A 27,832-nucleotide genomic window follows, 5' to 3' on the forward strand; every position below is an offset into this window, starting at 1 on the left:
CGATTGTCTTTATTCACGCTAACTTGACGATTACTTTAGAGACATCTCAACAATCTTTATTCTTAACTTGACAAAGTTATTGCTCACTTTAATTATTCTTAGACCGCATTTCAATTTACGTGATATACTAACTTCAATTTCGAACATTTTGCAATCTACTGCAGTTAACTAGGTTTCAATAAATTGGAGTAGATTTCATCCAACCAGTGAGTGGTAAAGAGACCCTTTCAACACTTTCTATTATTTTTTTTCAATATCAAGAAATTAAGATGCCAAATTGCCCTTCAGGTCAAAGCTAATAATTGTTCTAACTACTCAACGGATGGATGAGAGAGGGAGAGAGAGAGAGAGAGAGAGAGAGAGAGAGACGTGTCAAATTTTTTATAATTGAAAAAGAATAAGGCTTTTATTAAATCGAACGAAAAGAAAAAAAAAACATAATTTGACGCCTTTCTTGATTTGAAAAAAAAAAAAAAAAGGCATTTGGTGGACATTGAAAACAAGGGCTGTAAGGACCTTCTTACCAGCCACCGGCCACATAAAATCTGATCCAATTTGCAAGAATTTACTTAATCGTGGTGAATTGCAAAAAATTTAAAGTTAACTAAATTGTTGAAAACAAAAATTCCGGGTCGGGTGCAAAGCGTGACTTGTGAATAGTTTTTTGGGGTGCAATTTCAACCCATTTTCTTATTCTTAATTTGAGGACCGTCTTTCATCATCTTCCTAAATCCAAAGTTGCCGGCTGATGGCAACTTTTTAATACTGACGAACAAAGGACTCTGGTAATTCCGTTTACCCTATCCACGAGTTAGAATTTAGAAAGACTTGGGATTTACTTCCCAGCAGTCTGTTTTGAAATTTTCTCCTCTGTCTTTCCTCCCGCAACCTGTCCTTACCAACAAGTCTTCAGAGTCTTTTTTCCCGCTTCCATTTCCCGTCTATAACTCTCTATTTGTGCCAAAAGAAACAAAAAAACTAGAAAAATGAATGTTGACAATTTTTAGTATGGGACTTTAATAAGCAGATTAAATTTGAGCCCAATTCATTAAAACTAACGGCAAAGAACCAATTGCAATCTTTGTGGCTTTTCTTGTTTTCGTTTAGGAGGTTGTTTACCATTAATATTTCCACCTGAGAATTGAGATCCTTCCACTCGTTTGATTTTTTAATTACACATGGAGGCTGTTTCACCAATGTGGACCTTTCTTCTGCTTACTTGTTCAACGTCAAAGCCGTCTTCTTTCTTGATTTTTCTTCTTCTTCCAATTCACATCTGCACAAGACTTTTACCCAATCCTCAATTCTTTTTTCACTTTCAAACAGAACCCACATTGCCATTTTCTGAAACAATCCTCACACGTTGTCTCTGTCTATCAAAGAGACAACTTGTGAGGATCGGTTTCATATTTACCATCCCAATTGCAGAACCTTGATTAGATCAGGTGTTCATTTTCCGATACTGATAATCATTCAAGAAGGAATTTGATACCTCGATCAAGTAAGCACCCCTTTTCTATTTTTGACAGATTATTGCTGATATTTCAGAAATTTAAGTCAAAGTTGACTTTTATTTTTGGGTGATTTCGGATGATCAGAAGATAGTAGTCAGTAAGCATTGTTGATGTGAGCGTTGGTCAAAATTTGGACTTTTGAAGTTTGGTTACATTTACCTTCCGGTGGTGCCGTTGGGAAAGTGCTAAAATGTCTCATTTGACTCATTCTGATTCATTGTCTGATGATAGCTCAGGGCACGGGCAGGGCGTACAAGTTGTGCCGTTCAAGACCTCTCAGGGGTCATTGAAGGTGTTACTGTTGCATGGGAATTTGGATATTTGGGTGAAAGATGCCAAGAATCTTCCAAACTTGGATCAGTTTCATAAAAATTTTATTGATAGGTTTAAACTGGGAGGCAAAACTGAAGGAAGTTCATCGAAAGGGAATACAAGTGATCCTTATGTAACAATTTCAATCTCTAATGCAGTTATTGGTAGAACTTTTGTGATTAGAAATAGTGAGAACCCTGTTTGGATGCAGCACTTTTATGTCCCTGTTGCACATCATGCAGCAGAAGTGCATTTTGTTGTTAAAGATGATGATGTTGTAGGGTCACAAATCATGGGGGCAGTTGGGATTCCAGTGGAACAAATATTCTCTGGTGCAAAAGTTGAGGGTACATTTCCAGTTCTTAATGCTAGTGGAAAATCATGTAAACAAGGAGCAGTCTTGACTTTATCAATTCAGTACACCCCAATGGAGAAAGTGCCTCTTTATCATGGTGGAGTTGGATCAGGTCCTTATCAGGGTGTCCCTGGTACTTATTTTCCCCTTAGGAGGGGCGGAAATGTTCAGCTTTATCAAGATGCTCATGTACATGAAGGTAGCCTTCCAAGTTCAATGCTTGATAATGGTTTGCAGTACCAGCATGGACGTTGCTGGCATGACATCTTCAATGCCATAAGTCAGGCTCAACGTCTGGTCTACATCACTGGATGGTCTGTCAACCACCTAGTTTCCCTTGTTCGAGATACTGGCAACCCAACGAAAAGTATTCTGGGAGACCTTCTAAAAGAAAAGTCTCAGGAAGGTGTAAGAGTCTTGCTTCTAGTTTGGGATGATCCCACTTCCAGGAGCATTTTGGGCTTTAAAACTGTAAGAAATCATATCACTTCTTCTTACGCATTTAGTGCAGAATTTCTGGTTTGTTTCCCCTTACCTTTCTTTTGTTATGTTCTCAACCTTAAAGAAATTAGCACTTGGCATATGTCTGAACCACTTAAAAGTGCATTTATAAATATAAACTAGGATGTAAATTGATTAGTTCATAGAGTAAACAACCAGAAAGAGGTTGCAACTTTGGATATTATTTTTTAGATCGGAAAGAAAGCGGAAATGGCTTAATTCATGTAGTGGTGATTATGTTACATCTTTTGAAAAATGTTTGGGTGGGGTTAATGGCTTTTATTTTTTCCCTAGAGCTTTAGACTGATAACTTCATTTCATCTTCTAACCCGTCATAGATGCCTAATAGAATTTCCTCACACCATTTTCCTAAGTCCTAACATTGCCTGCTTTCACAACATACTTTGATTTGAGGAGTTCTTTGGTATTGATAGGGAGGTCTATGTCCCATAGGCAATGCTAGCAGTATCTACTAATATTTCTCATTGGAAGTACGGTATTGTTTTGTATAGATCAAACCTTATCTTTTGGCTTGAGGACACGTAATGAATTCGTAGTGAAAGATGTTATTATCTCTGCTGCTTTATTCATCCTGCAGTGTTGTAGCTAAATTTTAGCTTTTGCATTCCTTTGCAGTTAGAATTAGCTATGTAATAGTTTTCATTATTGCTGATTTTCAGTTAGAATTAGTTATGTAATGGTTTTCATTATTGCTGATTTTCAGGAGGGGGTCATGGGTACCAGTGATGAGGAGACTCGTAGATTCTTTAAGCATTCTTCAGTTCAAGTTCTGCTCTGTCCCCGTTCTGCTGGAAAAGGGCATAGCTGGGCCAAAAAAAAGGTTTATTGATATATACATATATATTCTTTTACATCATTATATATTTCCCAGACCTAAATCTACTGTATGAAATGAAGAACTGCCTCTATCTATAACAGCAATAGCATAAAACTTTTGTTGCAGGTCTACAGTGTTAATCAGGTAAAGAATAGGAAAGAATGTATGCATTTTGGTATAGTCATATGGATTCAAATGAAAATTTTCTTACCCAAGCAATTGATACATTCTTTTTGGTCCTATCATGATTCTTTATCAAGCTCTAAGTCTCTAACTATGTATCTATTAATGCTTCTGGATTAGCCATCACTGTCTACACCATCCTTCCTTTTCCATTTGCTATTACACAATTTAACTTTTCAGTTTTAACATTAGACTTATTTTGGTTTTTATCAGGAGGTGGGAACAATCTACACTCACCATCAGAAGAGTGTGATTGTAGATGCTGATGCAGGTAACTATAAGAGAAAAATCATAGCGTTTATTGGAGGACTTGACTTAACCACAGGGAGATATGATACTCCAGAACACCCCATTTTTCGAACTTTGCAGACTGTACACAAAGAGGACTATCATAATCCTAATTATACGGTAATCCCTGATTTTGTTAAGTACTATTTGATTATCTGACCTATGATATTGCCTTCTTCCTCTTTCCTGTTTTGATAAGCATATGACATAATGACACCCTCAGGTTTAGTGGTGTTAGATTCACATATTTTAGTGCATCTCAAATTTAGTAGTGTTAGATTCACATATTTTAGTGAACCATCCAGGCACATTAGTGAAATTTGATGCGTCAAGTTCTTCAATTACTGTTTGGTCTCCTGAATATTGTTTGCAATTTACTGCTTCATTCTGATATTTGGGAATTCTATTTAAAATTGCTATGCTTTGTAGAGATGCTAAACTTTTTATGAATAAAAGCTTATGCAATTATACTAAAGAAATTACTAGCGAAGACAACTTTCTAAACAATTACTCAGGATTCAATGTGATTATACTGATAAAGTTTAAACTGGTAAGTCTGGTCAAAATAATCCCTGAACATTGGTTCTGCAGCATGGAGCTAAGTTTCTGCAACGGAGACAAAATTTACTTAATTTTTCTCTTTTCCTGTTCTTATATGCTTTACAGGGTTCTACAGCAGGGTGTCCCAGAGAAGCATGGCATGATTTGCATTGTCGAATTGATGGCCCAGCTGCTTACGATATCTTAACCAACTTTGAAGAGCGCTGGTTGAGGGCTTCAAAGCGTCATGGGCTTCAGAAAATGAAATCGTCATTTGATGATTCACTGCTCAAGCTTGAAAGGATTCCTGAAATATTAGGAATACATGATGTGTCCATTCAACATGATGATAATCCAGAGGCTTGGCATGTGCAGGTATAAGATGATTGCAGTTCTGAATTAGTTGTTCACATTTTTGTTTTGGCTATTTAATGATACAATTACTTTCTTATGTAGGTTTTTCGTTCAATCGATTCAAGCTCTGTTAAAGGTTTTCCAAAAGATCCAAAAGATGCTACAGACAAGGTGAGGCGACTTTTAGCTCATACCCGATTCTCAAGGCTGTGAATCCACGCTCTCTTCCACGATTGAGAAATTTTTTTCACTGAATGATGACAGAACCTCTTGTGTGGGAAGAATGTTCTCATAGACATGAGTATACATACTGCATATGTAAAGGCAATCCGTGCTGCCCAACATTTCATTTACATCGAGAATCAGTACTTCCTTGGGTCATCCTACAATTGGAATAACTATAAAGATCTAGGTAAGGATTCTTAGATTGTATTGCTGATGAAAAATCACTATTGCTATATTTATAGTCTTTTGGCAGCAATTTTTTTTTGTACTTGCACTGTAAAACTATATAGAGTAGATACAAATTATACATCAGAATTTTAAAGTGTTCTATAGATGCATTCAAGCCCTCAATTCCAATTGCAATCCTGTTGCTTATGATAGTTCATAGATGTGTAAGGAGGTAAAAAGAAGTATAATATCTTGTGCAAGCTATGCTTCCAGTGGTGGCAATGGGACCTTAAACTTACTTTGGTCATCTAAATTCTGATAGGCCTTGAAAAAGCTAGAGATATTCTGGGACTAATTATGAGATTTTTTCTACCTGCAGGTGCAAACAATTTGATTCCGATGGAAATTGCACTCAAAATTGCAAATAAAATTAGAGCACATGAGAGGTTTTCAGCATATATTGTTCTCCCCATGTGGCCAGAAGGTGCTCCTACTAGTACTGCAACTCAGAGAATTTTATTTTGGCAGGTAGATTCCAACTATTTTTATCCTGTTCAGTTCATTGTTGTCAGATCGAACATGTCATTTTTAGCATTATGTTATATGCCATTTATCCCGCGATTTAGGACTCTATGCCATGGTAGTCAAAGGGAACAATTGGTTTATAATATCAGTGTGTAGCATTGTGATTTCTGCTTTTGCATTGATATCTCTTACTGTTTTTTTATTGCTGACATCTGCACAAGTTTTGAACGTCCTCCTCCTAAAATTTCCACGGCTATGACGGCACTTGTTAAGTTTTACAATACAACTACTTATTTCCTAAGTATGCTTGTATTAACTCATTATTCTATTGGTCTATACTATGTTGATTGCCCCTTACATTCAGAACTTTCATTAGTCTACATGTGCTTCTTTAATCTCGTGAACCAAGCATTACTTCAGTAGCTGGTTCTTGATCTCATTAAAATTTGATTATCACAGTGTGCATGCAAGCATAGATGTCAACAGACTAAAAGAGTTATCAACTACATTTACTTCCCCAGTTTCTCTTGATTGCACATAGCCACTCGTGTTTGGCCAAGATAATTACCCCAAACCCTCCTTTCGTTTTCTATCCATTTCATATGCATGGATGTTTTTTTGGGGGGGTGGGGGGGTGTTTATACATAACTTCTAAGTCATTGATGTAATGCAACTAATTGCAAGATAGTCAAGTAAAAGGAACTCAAGTTTTAGTGCAGATGCTTACACATTATCTTAACAGCGACAAAAGTTTTGTAAAGTGCTTATGGCTTGGATCCACGAAGATAGTCTTAGAGCTCTATCTTCTGTTTGATGACCTTTAGTTTGAGTAATATCTGAACATGTTTATTGGTCAACAAGGGGAGAGAATAATGTTTAGGTGCCTTTAGTAAATGAAACAATGTTGGTTTTTGCCATGTGCCTCCATGTTCTGATTTAACCAGTATGTGGTATGCTGCTTGGAAGATGCTAATCAAGGTACTTTATGAAAAGTGCTAGAAGCATGCCTATAAATATTTTCATGTCACTTATGTGGATAAATTCTCTTTCTATTAGTCTTATTTCTTTTGGAATCACATGCTATTGCAATAATAATCATTCTGGAGCTGTATCCTCTTCTAGCTGCTCTAGAATTTTGATTTAGTTAATCACAACTAAGTCAAAGGGATTGAATGTGAATGATGACATGGCTTGTTCTCCATCTAATGAGATGAATGATGTTTTCATTTCTTCTCCAGCATAATACAATGCAAATGATGTATGACACCATCTACAAAGCTTTAGTTGAAGTAGGGCTTGAGAGGACGTACGAACCTCAAGACTTTTTGAATTTCTTTTGCCTTGGAAATCGTGAGGCTGAAGGGCATGGAGGCATTTCAGATGCCAAGAGTAGTGCTGCCGCAAACACTCCTCAAGTACATATTCTTCACACCTTAACTACTTTCTAGGTTGCATCCAAAATAAATTTATTTCTTGATTTTTGGTCTGTCGCATATCACATCAGGTACGCAGTCGGAAGAGCCGCCGGTTCATGATTTATGTCCACTCAAAAGGGATGATAGTTGATGATGAGTATGTAATCCTTGGATCTGCAAACATTAACCAGCGCTCTTTGGAAGGTACTAGAGACACTGAAATTGCAATGGGTGCATATCAACCTTATAATACATTGGCAAGGAAACACACCAGACCGCGTGGACAGGTACATACTTTGAGGTCTAACTAATTCTCAAATCATGTCTGAAACTGATGCTATATTATCATGATTTTGAATTCATTGGTTGGAAATAGGGGCTTCTTTTGAGTACTGATCTAAGCTTAAATATCACATATCTAATGGATCATACAAGGCAATTATTTATCTTCGGGGCCTAGATATTGATAAGCTTCGCTAGATGCTAAATGTATGTTTTAAACAAAAAATTCTTTTGCATATTTGAATGCAGATATTTGGCTACAGAATGTCGCTGTGGGCAGAGCACATTGGGTTTCTGGAGAGATGCTTTGAGCGACCAGAAAGCCTTGAATGTGTTAGACGTGTAAGAGCACTAGGTGAGCTGAATTGGTCTCAATATGCATCTGAAGAAGTAACTGACATGAGGGGTCACCTTCTCAAGTATCCTGTTGGGGTGGATGCTATGGGGAAAGTTACGCCTCTTCGAGGTTGTGAAACATTCCCGGACATGGGTGGAAACATAGTAGGAACATTTGTTGCCATTCAAGAAAATCTTACCATCTGATCAAATGCATCCCTCAATCAAGTTCTAACTCCATCAGCGTAGTCGTATTAGTTCTCTGGCTTTGGAGCAGTTTCAGATCAGTAGACATTTTTGGCTATAATGAATCCCTCCTTAGATCTTCTTCTTCTCTTCCTTTTCTCCCTTTCTTATAGATGGGTGCTGGGCAGATGTTGTTTAGTATAGATTTAATCAGCTGTAATCTTCGATGATTGCCATCGATCTTTTGTAATTTTTGCAGATAATTTTAGTCTGCGGTTTTCTTTTTTAGTCAAAAATTTCTTCTGAGGGAAAAGAATTCTGTAAAAATCTTCTGGTTTACCAGAACCTATTCGTTCTGCAATTTTTTTTTTTTCAATGCATGTCCTGTGGAATTTTGGTCATGTATAGTATAGCACTCTCTCTATCTCACCAAAGCATATATAGCTCTGAGGCTAGTAGACATGCTAACATGGCAATACACATTTAGACGAGGTTCATTGGAGATTTTCCACCAACTTATATCATGCATAATAAGCCAGATTAATTTTTTATCAAACTAAAATTTCAAGCAGTTACTTGCCATACAAGCGAAGGTATTGACTCATTTAAACGCTCATTTAATTTTACGGTGTATTGTCAGGATTGATGCAATTGACAAACGAACTTGTTCAGGCTTTTCGCTTAAACGACTCATCACCAGATGCAATTGACAAACTACTTTCCCTCAGATAAAATTAATGTACTACTGTGTTTTAGTGTTGCGATCGAGATCCAAAATTCATGTTGAAACAAACCCCACTACCTACCCACATCGATCCACAGCCTCAATTCTCTCGGTACCCTCACTTGGCAGCTTTGTGAATTGTATAATGAACAATGATCTAATAGAAAACGTACAACTGCATGCACTTGCACATGCTCCCTTGCTTATAGAGTATCCTCCCATTCTCCGGATCTACCATATACGCATTGATCCTGCACTAACTATTTACACCTTGGTAACAAGTATAATACTCCCTCCGTCCCGTTTTGTTAGTCTTGGTTTTTTTTTCACACAGATTAAGAAAGTGTAATTAATTTGGTTGGAAACATAAATTTAGATTAATAATTTCCTAAAATACCCTTATGCTAATCACGAAGAGTGCCAATTAATATCAGTTACAGCTAATGGGTTAGTATTGGAAAAGCTCAATGTATTCAATGCAGTGGGTTAGTATTTAATAACAATGTATTAATAACAAGATATTTAATAAGGGTATTTTAGACAATTTGAAAGATTACTATATTTCTTAATGGGAAAGTGGACTACAATTTGGGACGGACGAAAAAGGAAAACAAGACTAACAAAGTGGGACGGAGGGAGTATATGGCAATTGAATATTTGGAGTTTAATGCAATGTAATGTTTGTTTGTCTAACGAGTGCTCATATTCATGCTAGCGTCTCAGTTCAAATGTTGAATTTATGAAAAACATAAATGCAAAAGAAGGTAATAATTGGTAATGCATGTATTCACAGAATAGGTTTGAATATGATTCAGTCGTTAGTTAATAAGTACCTATTATTTTTAAAAAAAAAAAAAAAAAAAAACCCCTTTGAGAGGGAGTGTTGAACTTGAAATGCTCAATGAGAAATAAGTACTAGTAGTACCATGTAAAGATGCTACCTCCATTGGGATCTGGATTTTTGTTGCTGATCTATCTGGAATTAAAGTATTTTTAAGATCTGATTTACCAATCATTAAAAAAAATAAAAGCATATTAAAAGGCCTGAGATGTGCCCCTCCCCATAATCGCCCATTATTTCGTCAGCCACACGTCCGTGTGTTCCCTCGCCTGTCCAAGCGTTGCACAACTACCATGCACAGTCACAGTCACAAATTGCCTCCCCCTCACCCCACCCCTATGTACTAAACTAAACAGCCACAAATAATTCCCACCCCAAAAATCCCACTTGAAAATAAAATTTTGGTAAAAGAATAAAAAGATGGAATTGGAATTAAAAAGATTCTAAAATTATTTTTAAATTAGAAAAAGTTAATTTGTAAAAAAATTATGAACGAGCAGACGTAAAATTGAAATGTAGAGGTTCGAAAATTTCTATTGAATTGCATTGGAAATACTTTTGGGACAGAATAATCATAGCGTCAAAAATGTGTATTGAATTGTACGCAATTTTTCTAAGAATTATTGCTTCTTTTCGAGAAAATTACAGAGCAAATTTCGTATTTTATTTGGTGACATGGATGCATTATACAAGTGTGGAATTTTACAACAACTTTTAGGTACTGTAACAGACAGTAGTATTAATCTTTAAATAATTTAAAAAACTTAAATTATTAAACCAAGTAACAAGAAGAGTTTATTGTCGAAGGCATATTTATGTGCATATCTTTGCTCAAGTCACACTAAAACACACAATAGATCCAAATGTATTCTAAAAAACCTCTCTCGTCCCACAAAAAAAAAAACAAAAAAAAAAAACCAAAAGATATTACCCAAAAGAGAAAATAAAAAATAAACGTCACTCTATAAAGGTAAGCGGTACTTGCTGTCAGTCTGTGTATATACCGCAGTCTCATTTGGATTCCGTCCTCCTTCTCAGCTTAAAACAAAGCTCAGATTTTTATTCCGAGCTTTTCAGACATGGGTTTCCCAGCTAACGGCTCAGCTGAAACCAAGCCCCTCAAGTTTCTGATCTACGGCAGAACTGGCTGGATAGGCGGCTTGCTGGGAAAGCTATGCGAAGCTCAAGGGATCAATTACACATATGGGTCAGGTCGGCTCGAGAGCCGGGAATCATTGGAATCCGATATTGCTAGTGTTAACCCGACCCATGTCTTCAATGCCGCCGGCGTCACGGGTCGTCCCAACGTCGACTGGTGCGAGTCCCACAAAGTCGAGACCATCCGGACCAACGTTGTCGGCACGCTGACGTTGGCTGACGTGTGCAGGGAGAAAGGCTTGATCTTGATTAATTATGCTACCGGGTGCATTTTTGAGTATGATGCGGCTCATCCACTCGGGTCGGGTGTTGGATTCAAGGAGGAGGATACTCCCAACTTTATTGGATCTTTCTATTCCAAGACCAAAGCCATGGTGGGTTCTCTTTCCTTTTGTCTTTTCATTCATTTTTGGTTTCCTATTTGAAATTCTCATATTTTATGTTTTATTTTTTTTTTTGGAAATTGTGATTAACTGAGCTCAAGTTGTTATTTGGGTGTTTTCTTTTCTTAATATGGGATATTATTAATCTGTATCATAAAATAGTGGGTAGGCTGAATGGTTGTCAACTGAAGATGAGCATTTATGGAGTATTTTGGATGCAGATATTTAAAAATTTTGGAATTTGACCTTTTTCTCATGGGCCACTGCATTAGACTACTGCAGAATTTTGGGCATGGATTTCTAGGGTGGGGTGTGCGTATATATTATATTATTGTTGGATCTGGAATCTTGGAGGGTGGATCTTGTAGTGATTTTGGTTTTCTTTTACCAAGATTCTGTAGATAAGCTGAAGAGTAAATGGTCTATTTGGGAATAAAGTCTCTGTTTAGGTCATTTGTTTGAAGTAGGGAGGATTATGTGAACCAAAAGCAAAAACGATCAAATTGGAGAATTCTGCAATTCTAAATCTAGAGCTGCTTGAAATTCGCCCATGGTAGCATAATTACTTGAGGAAAGAAAAAAGAGGAGAAAAAGTAAATTACTTAAAGAAAGAAAAAAGAGGAGAAAAAGCAAGTCAAAGATACTTGATGGGGAAATTTAGATGAGAACTCATACTGTGGTGTTTTCCCAGTCATTAAACCGATTCATTTGTTAAATGCAATTTGCCTGAGTAGAAGCTAATGGGATGAATTCTCTAATTTGAAGAGAAATTTATGTGGTTCATGAAGTTTTAGGAGAGTGAACTGAGTCTCCTCATGACCAAACATTAGAGTATCTTGATTATAGACCATGGTTCGAAGTCTCGGCCGAGACCGAGACGACTCGGCCGAGTCGTCACCGTCTCGGCCCCTACCGATACGATACCGTGACGAAACGATACCGAAATACTTGACTCGCCGAGAAATCGGCCGAGTCGTCACCGCGACGGATTGACTCGGCCGAGTCACTCCGAGTTATCCCGAGTCAAGACGAGAAATCAGCCGAGTCACACCGCGACGGATTGACTTGGCCATTTCTTATGCTATTTTTTAATTATTTTTATTTAGCATACTTTTTTATATTATTAACAATTTTTAGAATATTAAATACTTTAAAATTGGCGTCTCACCGAGACCGCGACCGATATTCCGAGACCGATGTGGAACGTTCCAGGCCGCGGCCGCGACCGCGACCGTGACTTTGAACCATGTTATAGACACGTTAGCTGCACGTTTACATGAACTTTTAGATGTTTATTCATATTATATGTTGAGTACTGGTCACCAAATGATCTTGCTTTGGGTTGAAATTGGTGGCCTTCTTCTGAAACTTGTTCTTTAAGGTGGTCTCAAACTGTCAACAAGTTTGACTTTATTTATTTCCAAACTGGTTCAGTGGTTGTATTCCTGATAGCTGGTGTTCAAGCTGGCCAATAGCAGAATTTATTTATTGTCATTTTAATGCATGATGGAGTATGCAATTCTATTTTTTAAGTCCTAAAATGAAAATTTTCAATGAAAAGGGGATATATTTGAAAGAATAATGACATTTAACAATTCACTAACAATTCTGATAGTGAATCCTTATCGCCGTTTCTTTTTTGGCAGGTTGAAGATTTGCTTAAGAACTATGAGAATGTCTGCACATTACGTGTACGGATGCCCATCTCATCTGATTTGGCCAATCCTCGTAATTTCATTACCAAGATCACTAGATATGAGAAGGTGGTAAATATACCAAACTCGATGACAATCTTGGATGAACTCCTTCCCATTTCCATTGAAATGGCAAAAAGGGACCTCACCGGCATATGGAACTTCACAAATCCTGGAGTTGTCAGCCACAATGAAATCCTGGAGATGTACAAAGAATATATTGACCCAAAGTTTACATGGAAGAATTTTACCCTTGACGAGCAAGCAAAGGTGATAGTTGCCCCACGGAGCAATAATGAGCTCGACGCGACAAAACTAAAAAATGAATTTCCTGAACTCTTATCCATTAAGGAATCCCTCTTAAAGTACGTGTTCAAGCCAAATCAAAAGACCGCTGCTTGAAACTTAGAGATGAAGCTTGTTGTCCAATATTTTTTATTTCAGGGAGGTTCAAGATGATCTCTCCATTATATGGTTGCTCTTCCTAAACAGGCATGTATGATTAGCCTTTCTCTGTACCCAATATGTTGTTGTATTTGTATTTTCTCCATGATGAATAAATCAGTTTCAATGTTTTGAACTTTACACTATACACAATTCGGAATTCTTCCGTTCTGTGATGATTATGTTAGGAAAAGTAAACATGCAAGATACAGGTTTGCTACTTCATTATTGTGCTTCATCGAATGTTAACAAAGAAGCCGATTTTGAGGATCCTAGAGTTTAGTTTTATCACTGCTGGAGTGGCAAATGTTTTTGCTATTTATCTGCAGTCAACCTTTGATTCTGGCCAAGTTTCATCCTGCGTAACTGACACGTGCAGAATCAATGAACCCAATGATGCAGAATCAATGAACCAAATGATGGCGAATGCAAAAGTGGGACGTTGCAAACACGGAGTCATGTAGCAAAATCCCTTGGTTACAAGGACGGGAAAACAGGTTCTTGTTTAGTCCTGCACTTGCTCTGCAGGCTGCAGTTGACGTCCTTGCTGAGAGCGAAAGAACTTTGCAAAATTACTGAGAGGGAAGAAAAGTCGTACAAATCTGAGAACTGTAGAAGAATTAAATTTGTAAAACTAATCTGCTCAGTCCACAAAGATAGCAGAACAAATGATCCAAATAATGATAGAGGATCCTAAAATCTGTGACTCGTCGGACTAATTAATAGATTGACATCACTGTTTGCCCTTCTCTTTTGCTGTTGATATCTCAATAATGTAGTGTTGCTGTCAAAGGGGTGTAGTTAATTATGCTCTAATAACATTTTTCTCCCATGTTTTTTAACCTTTTTTCACTTATAAGATCATAGCCCGTCTCATTATGATAACAGCAGTACCATTTGCTTTCTGCAATCAGAAGAAAGGAAAAGAAAATTTGAGAGTGGATGATTAAATTAACTACAGGAAGACACTTAGCAGTCAACAACTATTTTTGTTTTGCGGAGAACAGATCCCAGCCAAATCATTGCTCCACTCCTTTAAGGAGATTCTCAGCCACGGCATGCAATATTAATCCTTTTTTTTTCTGCAATGCAGGGAAATTACTGCTGGAGTCTTCGTGATCAGGCATCATCATAAGGAGCACCAGGTCTGTAGTTGTACACATGGTTCAAAGTCGTGGTCGCGGTCACGATCGCGGCCTGGAACGTTCCACATCGGTCTCGGCATATCGGTCGCGGTCTCGGTGAGACGCAAATTTTAAAATATTTAATATTCTAAAAATTATTAATAATATAAAAAAAGTATGCTAAACAAAAATAATAAAAAATAGCAAAAGAAATGGCCGAGTCAATCTGTCACGGTGTAACTCGGCCAATTTCTCGTCTTGACAGGGGATAACTCGGAGTGACTCGGTGTGACTCGACCGAGTCAATTCGTCGCGGTGACGTCTCGGCCGATTTCTCGACGAGTCAAATATCTCAGTATCGTTTCGTCACGGTATTGTATCGGTAGGGACCGAGACCGAGACGACTCGGCCGAGACTTCGAACCATGGTTGTACACCGCCAGAGGCATCCTCACCTGATGAACACCATCTGCCCAAACCACAGCACCTGACGTGATTGGCTGCTGCGTAATCTTTGGTCCAGTGACTCTAACGGTGAAGGATTTTTTCTCCCCAACAGAAGAGAATGTAAGGGTGGATGGTTTCACCGTAGCATTATATATGCTTGACTGCAGTAAGCGTAGGGCAGCATGGTAGGTTGATGGTTTGCCAACATTGGTCACTGTTCTGGTGAAAACGGCATTGATTTCCTGTCCATCATCAAGGTACAATCATGGTTCGCCATCGCGGGTCGTGGTCTCAGTTGTTCCACATCCGTCGCGGCATATCGGTTGAATATCGGTTGAATAACTAAAATTAGAAAATACTGAAAAAGACACAATTTAAAAAAATATCGGAGTCGACTCCGAATTGACTCGGATATATCGACCGATATCATGTATCACGGAATCGAATCAGTCAATAGCGGCCAAGTCAGAGCGAGTCATCGCGGATATGGTGATATCCCCGATTCGGGAATCGGTATCGTACCGATCCCTTTCGTTCCAGATACGACTCGGCCGATACGGCGAACCATGGGTACAATGCCATGGTAGGATAGTTGAGATCCCAGCCTATTCCGGGAGTTATACCTTTACAAGTGCTATTATCTCCAGTGATCTGTCTGAGATTGTCGATGTTGTGTTTGCATAGGAACTTCACATAATCTTCCTCGTCAGCAGCAAAAATTAGTCCCTGCTTGATTGCACGTGTAGGGTTGATGTGACCAGCACCATATGAAAATTCAAGATCGGGATGCTTCCTTGGATCCACATCGAAAGAAGTGGTCATGAGGGCAGATTTGATGGCAGCAGGGGACCAATCGGGGTGAGCAGCCTTGACATAAGCAGCTGCAGCGCTAGCATGAGGGGTCGCCATGGATGTCCCAGAGATTACATTGTACATGAGACTTCTTGTGTCACTGGCATGGGGAGTAGGTGGTGCGATTGGAGAGCAGGCAGCGAGGATGTCCATCCCTGGGGCGGTGATGTCAGGCTGGTTGTAAGTAGTATCGATGAATAAATGAAACATAGCATATGTTGGACTACTGAATACAAAATTGTGCTATGAATAGAGACACATAACGTATCACTTTGAGAATGTCTGGAGAGATGGGGTTTGGTCCTCTTGAAGAGAAGGAAGCCACAATTGGAGCCGAGATGTCCTTAAAGCTGGTTTCAGCAACCATGATACTTGCAACTGGACTTCTGCATGCATTTTAAGTAATGTTTGGATCCAAGATCAGAATTTAAGTCAAGATAGTATTTAGAAAATATAGAAGTATGCTAATTTCGTACTCTCTGTTTTTGATATAATCCAAAACTTCGACGCCATCTTCTGCGCTGATCGCTAAAGCTGGAAATGGGTAATTGTAGGCAACGTCATATCCTGTGGAATGCGCGATGATGGTACCCAGCAGTAGGAACCAGAATGTTAGTAGTTGAAGGGGGAACACTGCAGAAGACAATCTTTCCTTTCACTTTTGCAGCATTCAATGCACCAGGTAAGCAATAACCTGCATCATATGGACCATAACCACCACTAGAGTTGGGTGCATCTCTGCCCCAGATTAATGGGTATGTACATGTCCCATTTCCTGTGATGTCGAAGTTATTGATGGCAAGTCCCTGCATTATTGGTGCACCAAAGTTAGGAAGAAAAAAAATCTTAATTCCCTTCGTCACAACCCAGAAAGCTCATATTGATTCTTACATTGAGAACTAGTTCATTACCCAAGACTACTGGGGTGATGAATTTGCGGTCAATAGTGCTAGCAGCAACCGTCAGCGACCATGGTTAGTAGTTGGAGAGAGATACAGGAAGAGGACCAGAGTTTCCTCCTGCATTTGAGGTTAAAATGCCCGTGTTTCATAGCATGAAAAGACCCAATTGCAATGGCGCTTTCAAAGTAGTCATATGGATCACTAGCTGCTATTGAAACTGATATAATATCAACACCATCAGCAATTGCATTATCAGAAGCTTTGAGGATATCTGTCTCAGAAGATCCTTCGTGCCAGGAGACTTTGTACATTGCAATCCTGGCATTGGGAACTCCACCTCTTGCAACACCCTCTGCAAGGCCTAAATAGCTTGCTCCCTCAATCTTTCGGCCTGCAGCAGTCGAGGAAGTGTGTGTACCATGTCCAATCGTGTCTCTTGGTGATTTGATGTCGGATTTATCATAGATGTTCTCGCTATTATAATAACGAGCTCCAATCAGTTTCCTGCATCACCAACACAATTTACTTGAATCAGCTAGCCAACCCCCCCCCCCCCCCCCCCCCCCCCCCCCCCCCAAAAAAAAAAAGAACTAATGTCACTAGAGGAATGGATGCTTGTTGCAAGTGAAATTAGTAGCTTTGCATGTTCCCTTCCATTTAGCTGGTGGAGGGCCAAAGTTTGCGTCACTGAAGCTTTCATGCTCTGGCCAGATGCCTACAAAAAGAAGCCGCACCTCAGAAAAATGAGCGAACGATTAATTCAAATTACACGAATCATAAGCTTGAGAAGATCATTTACCAGTGTCCAGAAGTGCAACAATCACGTCTTCTTCTTGTGCAGGTCCAAATTTGTCAGTGCCGAAATCCATGAAATTCCAGGACCTCGTTGTTTGAAGGTTGAAAATTCGGTTTGGAAAAACCGATGCCACTCCTTCCATTTCTGCGATCACATGATTTATAGGTATGTATTTTTAACTATATAACCATATACATAAGCTCTAATGCTTTTTCTTTTTCCATTTCTTTTTTAGGTTATAGTAATATAAATGATATCTTACTCGAAACTCTCGCAGCTTCTTGTGGGGTTAACTTTGCAGCAAATCCATTAAAACTTCTGTGGTAACTATGAACCAGTGACTGCTTGGCTAATGAGGCACTGGAGTTAAACAAATTTAACAGTCAGTAATTCTCTGGAAAACAATTACTTGACTAATTAATAACATTTTAACATTAAAGGGATCAATGCGATGATTAAGAATCCAATTATTTCTGTTTTTAAATGCAATGCATGATGAGAGTTACGAAAAATGGGCATCAAATGATATAAATCATGCCTACCATTTCGAACACACAGTGAATTATCTTGTCCGTAAAATGTACAGCTACTCCGCTTTGAAAACAAATTGCATGTTCTTTTTATGCATTACTTTTTTTTTATTTTTGATTTGTGTTGGAATAGTTTGTAACGAAGCATACAACCGAACTCTTCTTCTCTTGATAGTTAGTGGCATTAAGATGCTATTATTATTATTATTGGAGTGTTCTACGATCCCTTTTCGGTACTGTATCGATGACATTAAATTCACTGTTACATATAAAATAAGAATTATCAATTCTTAGATTATTTGCAAAGTTTAAATCACTAAATGATGTGATAATTAAGACATAGTAAATAAATTAGAATCATGGATTTCGTACCCAAAAGAAACTATGGCATTTTTCATTATTATCAAGAGTTCACCTATGAAAAAACAACTAAAAATATGGATGCAAATACGTGAACCTTTAAAATTAAGAAGTAAGTCATCTGTTATACAAGTCATATGTTGTTTTTGGAGTAGGATTTCCCTACTATTATTAATTAGACATATCCTTTTAACACTTGAAGGCTGCAATTTTATGTGAAGGGAAAACCATTCCATATTAGTCATATATACTAAGCCAGCATTGTTTTCTTATTGCTGATCTACCAGAGCACACGAATAAAAGCAATTCCAATATCTGTAGTTGGTTAGGATTAGAGACACTATTTTTAGTTAGTGCTTAAACAAAACCTTCCAAGCACATTTGTCAAAATGGCGTAGTGCCCAGAAACGACTGAAGCTTGCCCTCGACCGTGTGGCAGGTCTCCCAAGTAAACAATATGAACCTGTATAATAAACCATTTAAAATCAGGCTTACCAAAAACCCAACATGAAACTACATATATATATATATTAAATTGTAAATACATCCATAATAGTTTTCGTCTAACCTTTCCTTCTTGACATTGGCAGCTCAAAATAAGAGCAGAAAGCAAGAAATAATAGAGAAGAACGAAATGGCTTCCTGCCTTGGCCATTAGGGGGTCTGATCAGCTTTGATTGTTAAACACTAAGTTGACAACTCAATCATTCAAACTTTAGATATATGCATGTATATATAGCCATAGGCTATTTGCTTAATTGGTAAGTCCAATCTATTTTGCCGTGGAGGCTAATTGACCCTTTTTTTTTTGTTTTTTTTTTTTTGGTGGGGGGGGGGGGCATTTTTTTTATTGCGTACCGCCAAGGATTCCCACTGGGTATAAAGTCACACGGAAAAAAAAAAAAAAAACCATACACAGTAAAATAAGGATCAGAGGAATGATTAATCAAGAGGATAGGAGTGTGAAACTATGATGGATATAAAAAGAAATTGTATGTTTATGCAACAAATTTAACTCTACGGCAAGTTATGCAACAGGCATAATTCTACGGTACACCTAAAGCGTGTTCTTGGGAAGGTCTGGTGATATGTGGACAATTTAGAATTCTATCCTTTTACCCCAAAGAAAAAATGCAAATCCTGAAAATCAATCAACTGAAAAAATAGTATGCATATATATATTTTTAAAAAAAATCTTGCATGGTGAAATCAGTACGAACTGCAACTGTTCAAGATAATTAAGAAGCTAACAATATCAAGCTCAATCCACAATTTGTGATCTCATTGAGAGCAAATGTTTGAATAACAAAAGCTTTCTTCAATTAAACACCAAAAAAACTATAGTGGAACCGCCTCCAGTTTCCATATATATATATATATATATATATATATATATTTTCCTCTCACCCTTTCTTTTATCCATTCCACCGTAGACATGGGATTCAAATTCTGAACCTTAAACCTAATAGCAGAAAAGACTCTTAAGCGCCCTTCCTGACCATGAACTATATTCGATTTTTTGTTAAACATTAAGAAAGATTTTCATGGGCCGTAAATTTATCAAAAATATAAGGTTCCTACTTTTGTTTAACCACTTGCTGAGGACATTTTTGGTGAATGACAAGGATAGTTTTATGTACGAGGTTGATCTATACTCTCTACTAATTACTTCTGTCTGCTACCAATTTGCCTTTTTTTTTTCTGAGTAAATTTACACTAAAAAAAGCTCAATTGTAACACCACCTGCATGTCATATTATGGCACCAGTATCCCCGACTAGGAGTTGTGAGTTAAACTTTTCTTTCATGAATTCAGTACGAAAACGGGTTTCTTGTGGAAAACCCAAGGATACTGCATTGGCTTAATCTGTTTCTACATATATACTAAATCACGAGGAAACATTGGTAACTTATCATACGAATTACTGTCTGATTATTTAAGCTGCATTTTCAAATTCTTGCAAACACCATATCAGCCAGACAATTCATTTTAAGATAAAATCCAGAATTAAGGACAAATAACTTTGAACTCCCTCTGAATTTTCTTAGAAACATCAAGACTTGTCATGTGTCTTTATAATTACAATGTTCGCTTGTCAATATTTGATAGTATTTTTTCCCAATCTTTTTGATTTCATCTACAAACACTGTACATTTTAATTCTCCTTCCAATGAATATCGACAAGTTAAGTTGTTTTTGGTGATTAAAAGCTTAATTAACTTACTAAAACTTAGGAAATATACAAACACTATGATATTGTCCCAAAAAAAGCAACTAAATAAATAGAAATCGCGATTCATATGTAGCACAGTTCAGAAAACGTGAATCAAGTAACTGGCTTAAAAAGGATAACTAATGAGTTAAGAAGATTTACAATCACATTCCAGTTATGATCAAGGAGATGGTGAAGACGTACTGAAACCTATAAAGCATTTGCATTTTATTTCATGTATCATAATTGTATCCTTTTGCAACTCCAGGTCCTGGTTTGTATATTCAACCATATGAATGGTGAGTTTGATTTTCCTAAGTACACTGGCTCTAAAATTGTGGCTCAACTTCAGTAGGTCCATATTTGCTTGAAGAATTCGTCAAGTTTTAGGTGAAACGTTTATCTAATGTTTTTTGTATATTGAACCATGAACTTTTTCTTTCTTTTTCTTTTTTCAATTTAGTGTCAAATTAACGTATTTCTTTTTTCAATTTAGTGTCAAATTAACGTATTCATTTCTTAACTTTAATCTAGTAGGGTAATTGCTCATGACCTTCTTGTAGTTTCATCTATTGTCACATGATCCCATAATATTCTAAAATATCCACTTCACTCATCTACAATTTCATCTAATGTGAAAACTTGACGAGAAATAACTCATGCGACATCATTAGTTGAAATAATAGTAGTGCCCTTATTTATTTACTAAGTGGAATAATGGTTTAACCGTCTAGCATAATACTATTAGGAAAATATATGGACAAATAAAAATTTCATAGGATGAAAAATAGACGTCCATTGTAAAGCATGCGGGAATTAAGTGGATATTATGATTCCATTACACGTACTATTTTGAAACTTTAGAGAAGTTATATGACATTATATAAAACTACAAGGTTGATTATATATAATATATCCTTTTTTTTCTAAAAAGAATAACAATTGTATAACCTATTCTATTCTAAATTAGATGGAAGGAGGAGCATAAGAGACATTCTAAATTAGATGGAAGGAGGAGCTTAAGAGACTTGTGTTAGGAACTAATAGATATACAGACCTTAGTAAACCAAAAGGGTATTTTAACACCACCCTTAAATTTGTTCGCTGCAGGGGAACTTAAGTCCCTTCTTTGATTATACTCCCTCAGTCCCATTTATTTAGTCATGTTTGGAAAATTCAATTTTTTAAGAATAATGATTTGATTGTGATGTTTGTACTTCTTTTTCTAATTTTATCCCTATAAATTCAAATTTTAAATTTGAATGGTAACATATATATGATTAGAAAGAATGGTTATATTAAAAAGAGAGATCAAAAGATACTTTGACTATTCTAACGTGACAATTATTTTGAGACACTCCAACATAAAATGAAAAGTATAACACTTTCAATTAACCGAAGGAGTATATAAATATGTCCAATCCGGCGGCGATTGTTGCTACTAGCCAAAAGTTGACGAGTTGATAAAAGTTGGTATGGAAAATGTGCGCCAATTGGGAGTTGGCACCTTAACAAAAGTTGGAACTGGGAACAATCCAAAAATGGGCCGTCCAACTGGAATTCCGCGAACCAATAATGGGTTGGCCCTGTTTCATCCATGAGTAGATGTCATCATCTAAAGGGTTCCTAAGATTCATTATTTCATTTGAACGGTTGGGATGTGAAGTCTCTGGCTTCGCTTTCAAAACCCCCCCTATTTTTCCTCACCTTTATAAGGATTAAAATCTCCTGAAACCGAAAAAAAGGAGAATAAAAAAAAATTAACTTTTTATACGTCGACGTTGACAGTGTAATGATTTTTTTGTTGACACTAACAGTTTTGAATGAATGCTAACCGTGTATAAATTTAAAATCATATTATTTGAAATAATCTAAACCTGCTGATATTAAAGAAAATTATATACTGACTCTGTATAAAAACGTTATTCGAAAAAAATGCCGTCTAAAGAGAGACAGCCGTTGCTTTGCTATAACCCTCCAACATTTTCTTTTAAAGGTTAATAATGCTTATGGTTTACCTTCACGAATGACTTTCGCCAGCCCAACAAAGCCACATATTGCATACAAATTGGCGAATGAGGAAAGACCGATTGGAATTTTGTCTCTCTGTGGAAGGTGCGGTTGCGGTAGATGTTTCTCGTATGCTCATAAATAGATCACCGAGGTGTAAAACCAAGATTTCGAAGTCGCAGAAGGCAATAATATATTTGCTCGTTGTGACTCGTTAAATTGGCTCAACGAATTCACTAAAATCAATAATACATTGATGATCTCTTGATCATCGTCAGCTCCAAGAACTGTGCTAAGGCGAGAAAACAAGGGGGAGCTGGAATTCCATCAGCATTAACTTACAAATAATTACCTCCTAAGATTATTATTATTATTATTATTATATACTACAACTGAAAACATAATAGTTATTCTTCCATGTGCAAACAACCACAGAAACAGGAGGCAGCTTCACGGCATCTCCACTCTGCTCAGACCACCATCCTCAGTGACCATTGGCCAGTGATCCATTCTCACAAGCCTTCTTGGCATAGGATCTACGATACATGGAATCAACTTCAAGGAGATAATAGGTGCCTGGAGCTAGGAGGCTGCAGTCCTTGCTAGTCACAAAGTCCTTTGCCCCATACCTGTGCTCCATCAGATGCATGGTTTCGACAAATTTTTCGGGAGAGAACTGCATGGTTTCGACAAACATCTACAATTTATTCTACTGGAATAGAGATCAATGCTGACATGACTATTCTTAAAAATTCTTCCACAGTTTCAGTTTGAACAAAACCCAATCATCAAGAGCTAATGACAGTCGAGAGAAAACTATACCTCGTGTCTTGACTTCAGTTTCTCAGCCACATTCATCACACTTGCAATGTGTGACAAGCTAAATGGGTGTTGACCCTCACGGAGACGGAGTGAAAACATGGTAGAAGTCAAGCCACTTCCATATGAGAACAATATCACCCGCTGTCCATCCTGGGGAAACGAGTAGGACAAGATTAATTACCGCAAGTGGAAAACAATAAAACATCATAATCAAAATATTTTGAAGCTTTACCAATGTCTTATGCTTGTTGTGAATCAGAGATGCAAATGCAGCATAGAGCGATGCCGTGTACATGTTTCCAACTTGCTTTGGAATTAAAGTTGTTGGTTGCACCTTTGCATCATAGAATGGCTTTGCGACTTGCTGGGATGCCTGCACATAAGTTTGACATTAGTTCACTACTGTGCTCATTCGTACAAAAATAGGTACGAATATGAGGAGCCGAGTTTAAACCCTAAGACTATCTACTCAAGCTGAACATGAAGTAGTTTTAAGCAGTAAACCAGTAGAGCACGACACCCTTAAACAAAGAGACCAAAGGTAAAAGAAGAGACATGCACACTGAAAAATTACAAACCTTCTCAAGGTCACGGCTTTGGTAACTTTCATCTCCAGTTAAAGATGAAAAAGGTGCCAGCTTTTCTTTTGCTGCCTCATCAATGGAACTGCAATTAGAAAAACAAATATATGATAAGCTATATCGAACCTTTCTAACAAGTGTCACTACCATTTTCATATAGACATGAATCATATACCTTGCGTTCCTCAAGGAATCATTGAACAGCAACCTAGCAAAGCTCTTCTGTACAAGCTGCAGATTAACACATACGTTAACATTTTCAGCTACATTATTGCTTCCACAATATAAATATAACTGAGAGAGATCTAAAAACATCAACTTGAGAGTCACCTTGTTATATGGAGAATGAAACAAAAAATATTCAGCATCGAGAATCGAGAACTTCTTACCCTCCAACTTCTCATATCTACAGGGCAAAAGGCACAAAAGTAACTAGAATAAATAAAACATCATACCACCATTTCAATATTTAAGAGTAGAAAGGACACTTATTTTCATAAATACTTACTTGTGACAGAAAGTCTTGTAGCATGAATCGAGAGCCATGAGGTAACAAGTTTGTGAAAGCTTGCCATCCACAACCTGCAAGCAGAAACCTTGAGTGAAACAAAGCGGGAATGTAGTTTGTACATGCATGCATGCATACGTATTTAGAATATAATTGTATGACAGTGAGGAAAGCAGAAATCTTCATTAGTCATAGATGCCAATCTTCATTTGCAAAATATTATTAAGTAGTTGCATTTCAATTGTAATCTATTTCACCTAAACCTTGCAGATTAGTCATCTGCTATGCACTGCCTAGTGACATCCCTGACTAATTATAGCTTCAAGCACACCATCCTTATGTTTTCTTGCTTCTTTTCCACTATGCTTATCTACAACGAACTTACAAACTCTTAGGTCAAGAGCCACTTCATGACATGACACGTCTACCCCATCAAGTCAGCCCGTGCATCGAGACATGGCCCTCTTTATATTACCACGGGTCCAACGCATTCAAGGACTAACTTCTAAACAACAAGTGGGCAGCCAAGGAGACCCCCTCCACCAACATATCTAAGAAGTATAACTTCGGGTTGCTGATTACATTTAAAAAATATTTGCTCTACCCTTACAATCATTCTGCATTGGCTCCCATACAGATTTTGTTCGTTGTCATCTACTGGCCCCGTAGTGTAATCTCCCCTTTATATACTTTTATCGAAAACAAAAACAAAAAATAAGCATGATGTGACAACAAAACTTGGAAGTGATGAACGGGAAAATTACAGGGTATTCACTGGCAAGGTTAGGCTTGTAAAAGTCATAGGCATGAGCCATATGACTACCCCTGAGCTTGCTTTCAAATGCAATAGGAGCATCAGGTCCTATTAGCATTGCAATGGCTGCAGCTCCTCCAGTAGGTCTGGCCGGTCCTGCAGCGTAGACCTGTAATACATAGATTTCCAATTGTTAAAATGCAATCTGGATCAACAAATGAACTCTATAAACAGCAAAATAATACATGTTTACGATTCTAAGCTCCCTCTCCACAACAACATTGACCAAATTTTCAGGACCATCAATAATAATTGCAATCCAAGAAAAAATTCACATTCTTCCAGGTAGTTTGAAAAGGAAGAGTGCTCATTGAAATACATAAAACAACAAAATGAACTCCATTTAGTAAGAAGGTTTTGTTCGTACCGCACTATCTGTGCAAACAACAAGTCCATAACGTCCATCCCATGAACTACTCTCAACCCAGTTGACGCAGTTGAACAAAGCTGCAGTTCCACCATAGCATGCATTCGACGAGTCAACACCTTCAATATCAGTATTTCCACATCCCTGAATATTTAACACAGAGCAGTACAAATCTTAGATGGCTCAAAGCATATGGTTAACCAACTTGTGTAAACCTACTATTACTACTTATGTCATTCAGTCCCACAGTTTGGTGAATGATAATTCACTACCTATGGCCATAATGCATGATTTCAGCCATGCCATACGCAAGCAGAGAACACAAGATAATTCCATTTGAACCAGAAGTAACAAAAAGGCTGGTTGTTACCTCAAAGATTTGCATCAAGAATGTCTTGATGGATTTGCTCTTGTCTAAAACAGTCTCGCTTCCAACTTCTAGCCTACCAATTTGCTTTGGATCAACATTGTACTTCTCAAGAAGAGAAGTCACGGCTGTCAAACTGAAGATTCAGATGGTTAATTAGAAAGGACTGCAAGCATGTCATAAGTGAAGTTTTTAAAAGTAATTAGATATTTACAGATATAGCAAGAAAATTTGACTAAACCTAGGAAGTTTGAGCTGCTAGTGGCATCATGGGCGATTAATCAGCATATCAAAAATAGAAAAGTGATTAATTAGCAGAAGACTCATTATTTTTGAGGATCAATGCAAACCATGTTAAAAAATGAATCATATATGTCATCTGTCTTGTCAGCTATCCTTTCCAAAAGATTTGTTTTATATGATTCTCATCAATATAAAGTTGTACAAAAAAAATCAAGTTACAAACCACGATCCAACTTAACAACAACAAACTACTGATAATTTACCAGCATCTGATTTTCAACCTGCCACTGGAATTTACCATCAACACACGACGGTGGAAGCAGCAACAAGTGTATTAATCAACAATCATAAGTAGACTCTTTTAGTACCTCATGGAGATAACATCTTCTACCTCAGTGCAAAATCCCATGCAATCTTGTCCAAGCCCGATTGTGTACTTCCCTTTGCTTGCTCCATCATGAGCCTCCAAAATTTCCTGCAGCACAAATAAAATATCAACAGTGCAATCTTCAAAGGAAATCAAATCCACATTAAGTTCCATCATAGATCTTGAAACAACAAATCTATTGATGAAAGCAAGGGTTGGTCCGAGAGATAACCCTTCCCCAGGCCATTTACCAGGGTTGGACTCGCACCATGCTGCAGCTTGCAGCATAGATGTTCCCATCCCCTTGATGTACCCAAAAACAACAAATTAGCAATAACAACTATAAAGTTAGAATTTTTTTCTTGTATAAATGATATAACAACTGCGAAAGAAAGTAAAATGACAGGAAGTTGAAAGAAAACATGCTTATAGATCTCCAGTCAAACAGAGGAAGCTCCAAGAAAATCAAGCCATGCCCATCAAAAACCATAGTGAAGTCAAGAAATTACAAAAACGATGGCCGAAAACACGTACTACTAGTGATTACAAAAAACTGTCAAAGCCCCACATATCCAATTGAAAAACCCAGCAAAAATTAGCTTTTCTTTCTCAAGGGAAAAAACAAAGACATTTTTCACAAAAATGTATGACTTAACTTGTAGTATACCCGAAATGATAAAGCAAGAAACATTACTATTTCCACGTCATTTTTCCTTCTCTACAGAATTACAGAGAAACCCAACATCCAAAAAGGTAATTTAAAAAAGCACTTGAATCATATCAGAAGATAAAAAAAAAAAAAAAAATTCCCCCTCTGTACAAAAATTAAAAAAGAACCGCTACCCATAAAAGCCTTTTAACCAAACAACCAATCTAATTAAACCATACATAAAAATAAATAATAAAAATCAAAACTCGGGTTTGGTTTGTTTTTACCTGCTGGATGCAAGTGGGAGGGAAGTAAATTTCCATAGCCAGAATTCCAACATTTTTGTTGTTGTGGGCAGCCATTCCTTTGTTTTCTGCTTCAATCTACTTTAGCCAAAAAAAGGTGGCGATGATTCCAAAGAAACACAAGCAACCAAGAAGAACAGAGAAGATTTACAAATAGATAGAAAGAGGGGTCCTCTGTCTAACACTAGTATTTCTATCCTCTGTCTCTCTCTCTCTCTCTTACTAGCTCTGCTCAAGAAAGAAGGAGCGAGGGGAGGGGAGGGGAGGGGAGGAGAGTGAATGGAATCCTGGAAAGTCGCTAAATCTGTTGT

The 27,832-nt window shown here is 37.4% G+C and overlaps 4 protein-coding genes and 1 pseudogene across 5 annotated transcripts; 2 read left to right on the forward strand and 3 right to left on the reverse strand.

Moving 5' to 3' along the window:
- Positions 1-1,374: 1,374 nt before the first annotated feature.
- LOC113706962 (phospholipase D beta 1-like) lies at positions 1,375-8,398 on the forward strand. The gene is made up of 10 exons (XM_027229070.2): positions 1,375-2,652; positions 3,407-3,523; positions 3,917-4,111; positions 4,658-4,906; positions 4,988-5,056; positions 5,150-5,297; positions 5,658-5,806; positions 7,042-7,218; positions 7,308-7,505; positions 7,750-8,398. Exons 1-10 carry the CDS (start codon positions 1,705-1,707, stop codon positions 8,041-8,043), a joined length of 2,544 nt encoding a protein of 847 aa, XP_027084871.2. The 5' UTR covers positions 1,375-1,704; the 3' UTR covers positions 8,044-8,398.
- A 2,162-nt stretch (positions 8,399-10,560) lies between these two features.
- On the forward strand, positions 10,561-13,407 carry LOC113707188 (bifunctional dTDP-4-dehydrorhamnose 3,5-epimerase/dTDP-4-dehydrorhamnose reductase). Its single transcript, XM_027229389.2, has 2 exons — positions 10,561-11,119; positions 12,775-13,407. The coding sequence occupies exons 1-2, from the start codon at positions 10,667-10,669 to the stop codon at positions 13,222-13,224; spliced, it is 903 nt and encodes a 300-aa protein (XP_027085190.1). The 5' UTR covers positions 10,561-10,666; the 3' UTR covers positions 13,225-13,407.
- Positions 13,408-15,209: 1,802 nt separating this feature from the next.
- On the reverse strand, positions 15,210-16,070 carry LOC140013662 (subtilisin-like protease SBT4.3). Its single transcript, XM_072063301.1, has one exon. The coding sequence runs from the start codon at positions 15,896-15,898 to the stop codon at positions 15,302-15,304; it is 597 nt and encodes a 198-aa protein (XP_071919402.1). The 5' UTR covers positions 15,899-16,070; the 3' UTR covers positions 15,210-15,301.
- On the reverse strand, positions 15,210-18,971 carry LOC113706222 (subtilisin-like protease SBT4.12; annotated as a pseudogene).
- Positions 18,972-22,666: 3,695 nt separating this feature from the next.
- On the reverse strand, positions 22,667-27,830 carry LOC113707214 (hydroxymethylglutaryl-CoA synthase-like). 2 transcript variants are annotated; one of them, XM_027229425.2, is made up of 12 exons: positions 27,504-27,830; positions 26,569-26,675; positions 25,961-26,093; positions 25,591-25,734; positions 25,174-25,332; positions 24,410-24,483; positions 24,232-24,307; positions 24,077-24,132; positions 23,899-23,986; positions 23,553-23,693; positions 23,321-23,470; positions 22,667-23,174 (listed from the first exon to the last, which is right to left on the reverse strand). In XM_027229425.2, exons 1-12 carry the CDS (start codon positions 27,576-27,578, stop codon positions 22,983-22,985), a joined length of 1,395 nt encoding a protein of 464 aa, XP_027085226.1. In that variant the 5' UTR covers positions 27,579-27,830; the 3' UTR covers positions 22,667-22,982. The 2 variants fall into 2 exon arrangements, with proteins under 2 accessions (XP_027085226.1, XP_071919768.1); XM_072063667.1 differs by lacking the exon at positions 27,504-27,830 and adding an exon at positions 26,819-26,840.
- Positions 27,831-27,832: the final 2 nt, after the last annotated feature.

Source organism: Coffea arabica, chromosome 8c, assembly GCF_036785885.1.
Source record: "Coffea arabica cultivar ET-39 chromosome 8c, Coffea Arabica ET-39 HiFi, whole genome shotgun sequence".
Classification (NCBI taxonomy): Eukaryota; Viridiplantae; Streptophyta; class Magnoliopsida; order Gentianales; family Rubiaceae; genus Coffea; species Coffea arabica.

Bases quoted from the DNA above. Each gene is read 5' to 3' on its own strand.
- LOC140013662 (XM_072063301.1), bottom strand. From the start codon at position 15,898: ATGTTTCATTTATTCATCGATACTACTTACAACCAGCCTGACATCACC.
- LOC113707188 (XM_027229389.2), top strand. From the start codon at position 10,667: ATGGGTTTCCCAGCTAACGGCTCAGCTGAAACCAAGCCCCTCAAGTTT. The intron at 11,120-12,774 runs GTGGGTTCTCTT...CTTTTTTGGCAG, and splicing joins ATTCCAAGACCAAAGCCATG to GTTGAAGATTTGCTTAAGAA.
- LOC113706962 (XM_027229070.2), top strand. From the start codon at position 1,705: ATGTCTCATTTGACTCATTCTGATTCATTGTCTGATGATAGCTCAGGG. The intron at 5,298-5,657 runs GTAAGGATTCTT...TTCTACCTGCAG, and splicing joins GAATAACTATAAAGATCTAG to GTGCAAACAATTTGATTCCG. The intron at 5,807-7,041 runs GTAGATTCCAAC...TTTCTTCTCCAG, and splicing joins AGAGAATTTTATTTTGGCAG to CATAATACAATGCAAATGAT.
- LOC113707214 (XM_027229425.2), bottom strand. From the start codon at position 27,578: ATGGCTGCCCACAACAACAAAAATGTTGGAATTCTGGCTATGGAAATT. The intron at 24,133-24,231 runs GTGACTCTCAAG...GTTAATCTGCAG, and splicing joins TTCATTCTCCATATAACAAG to CTTGTACAGAAGAGCTTTGC. The intron at 23,471-23,552 runs GTAAAGCTTCAA...TCGTTTCCCCAG, and splicing joins ACAACAAGCATAAGACATTG to GATGGACAGCGGGTGATATT.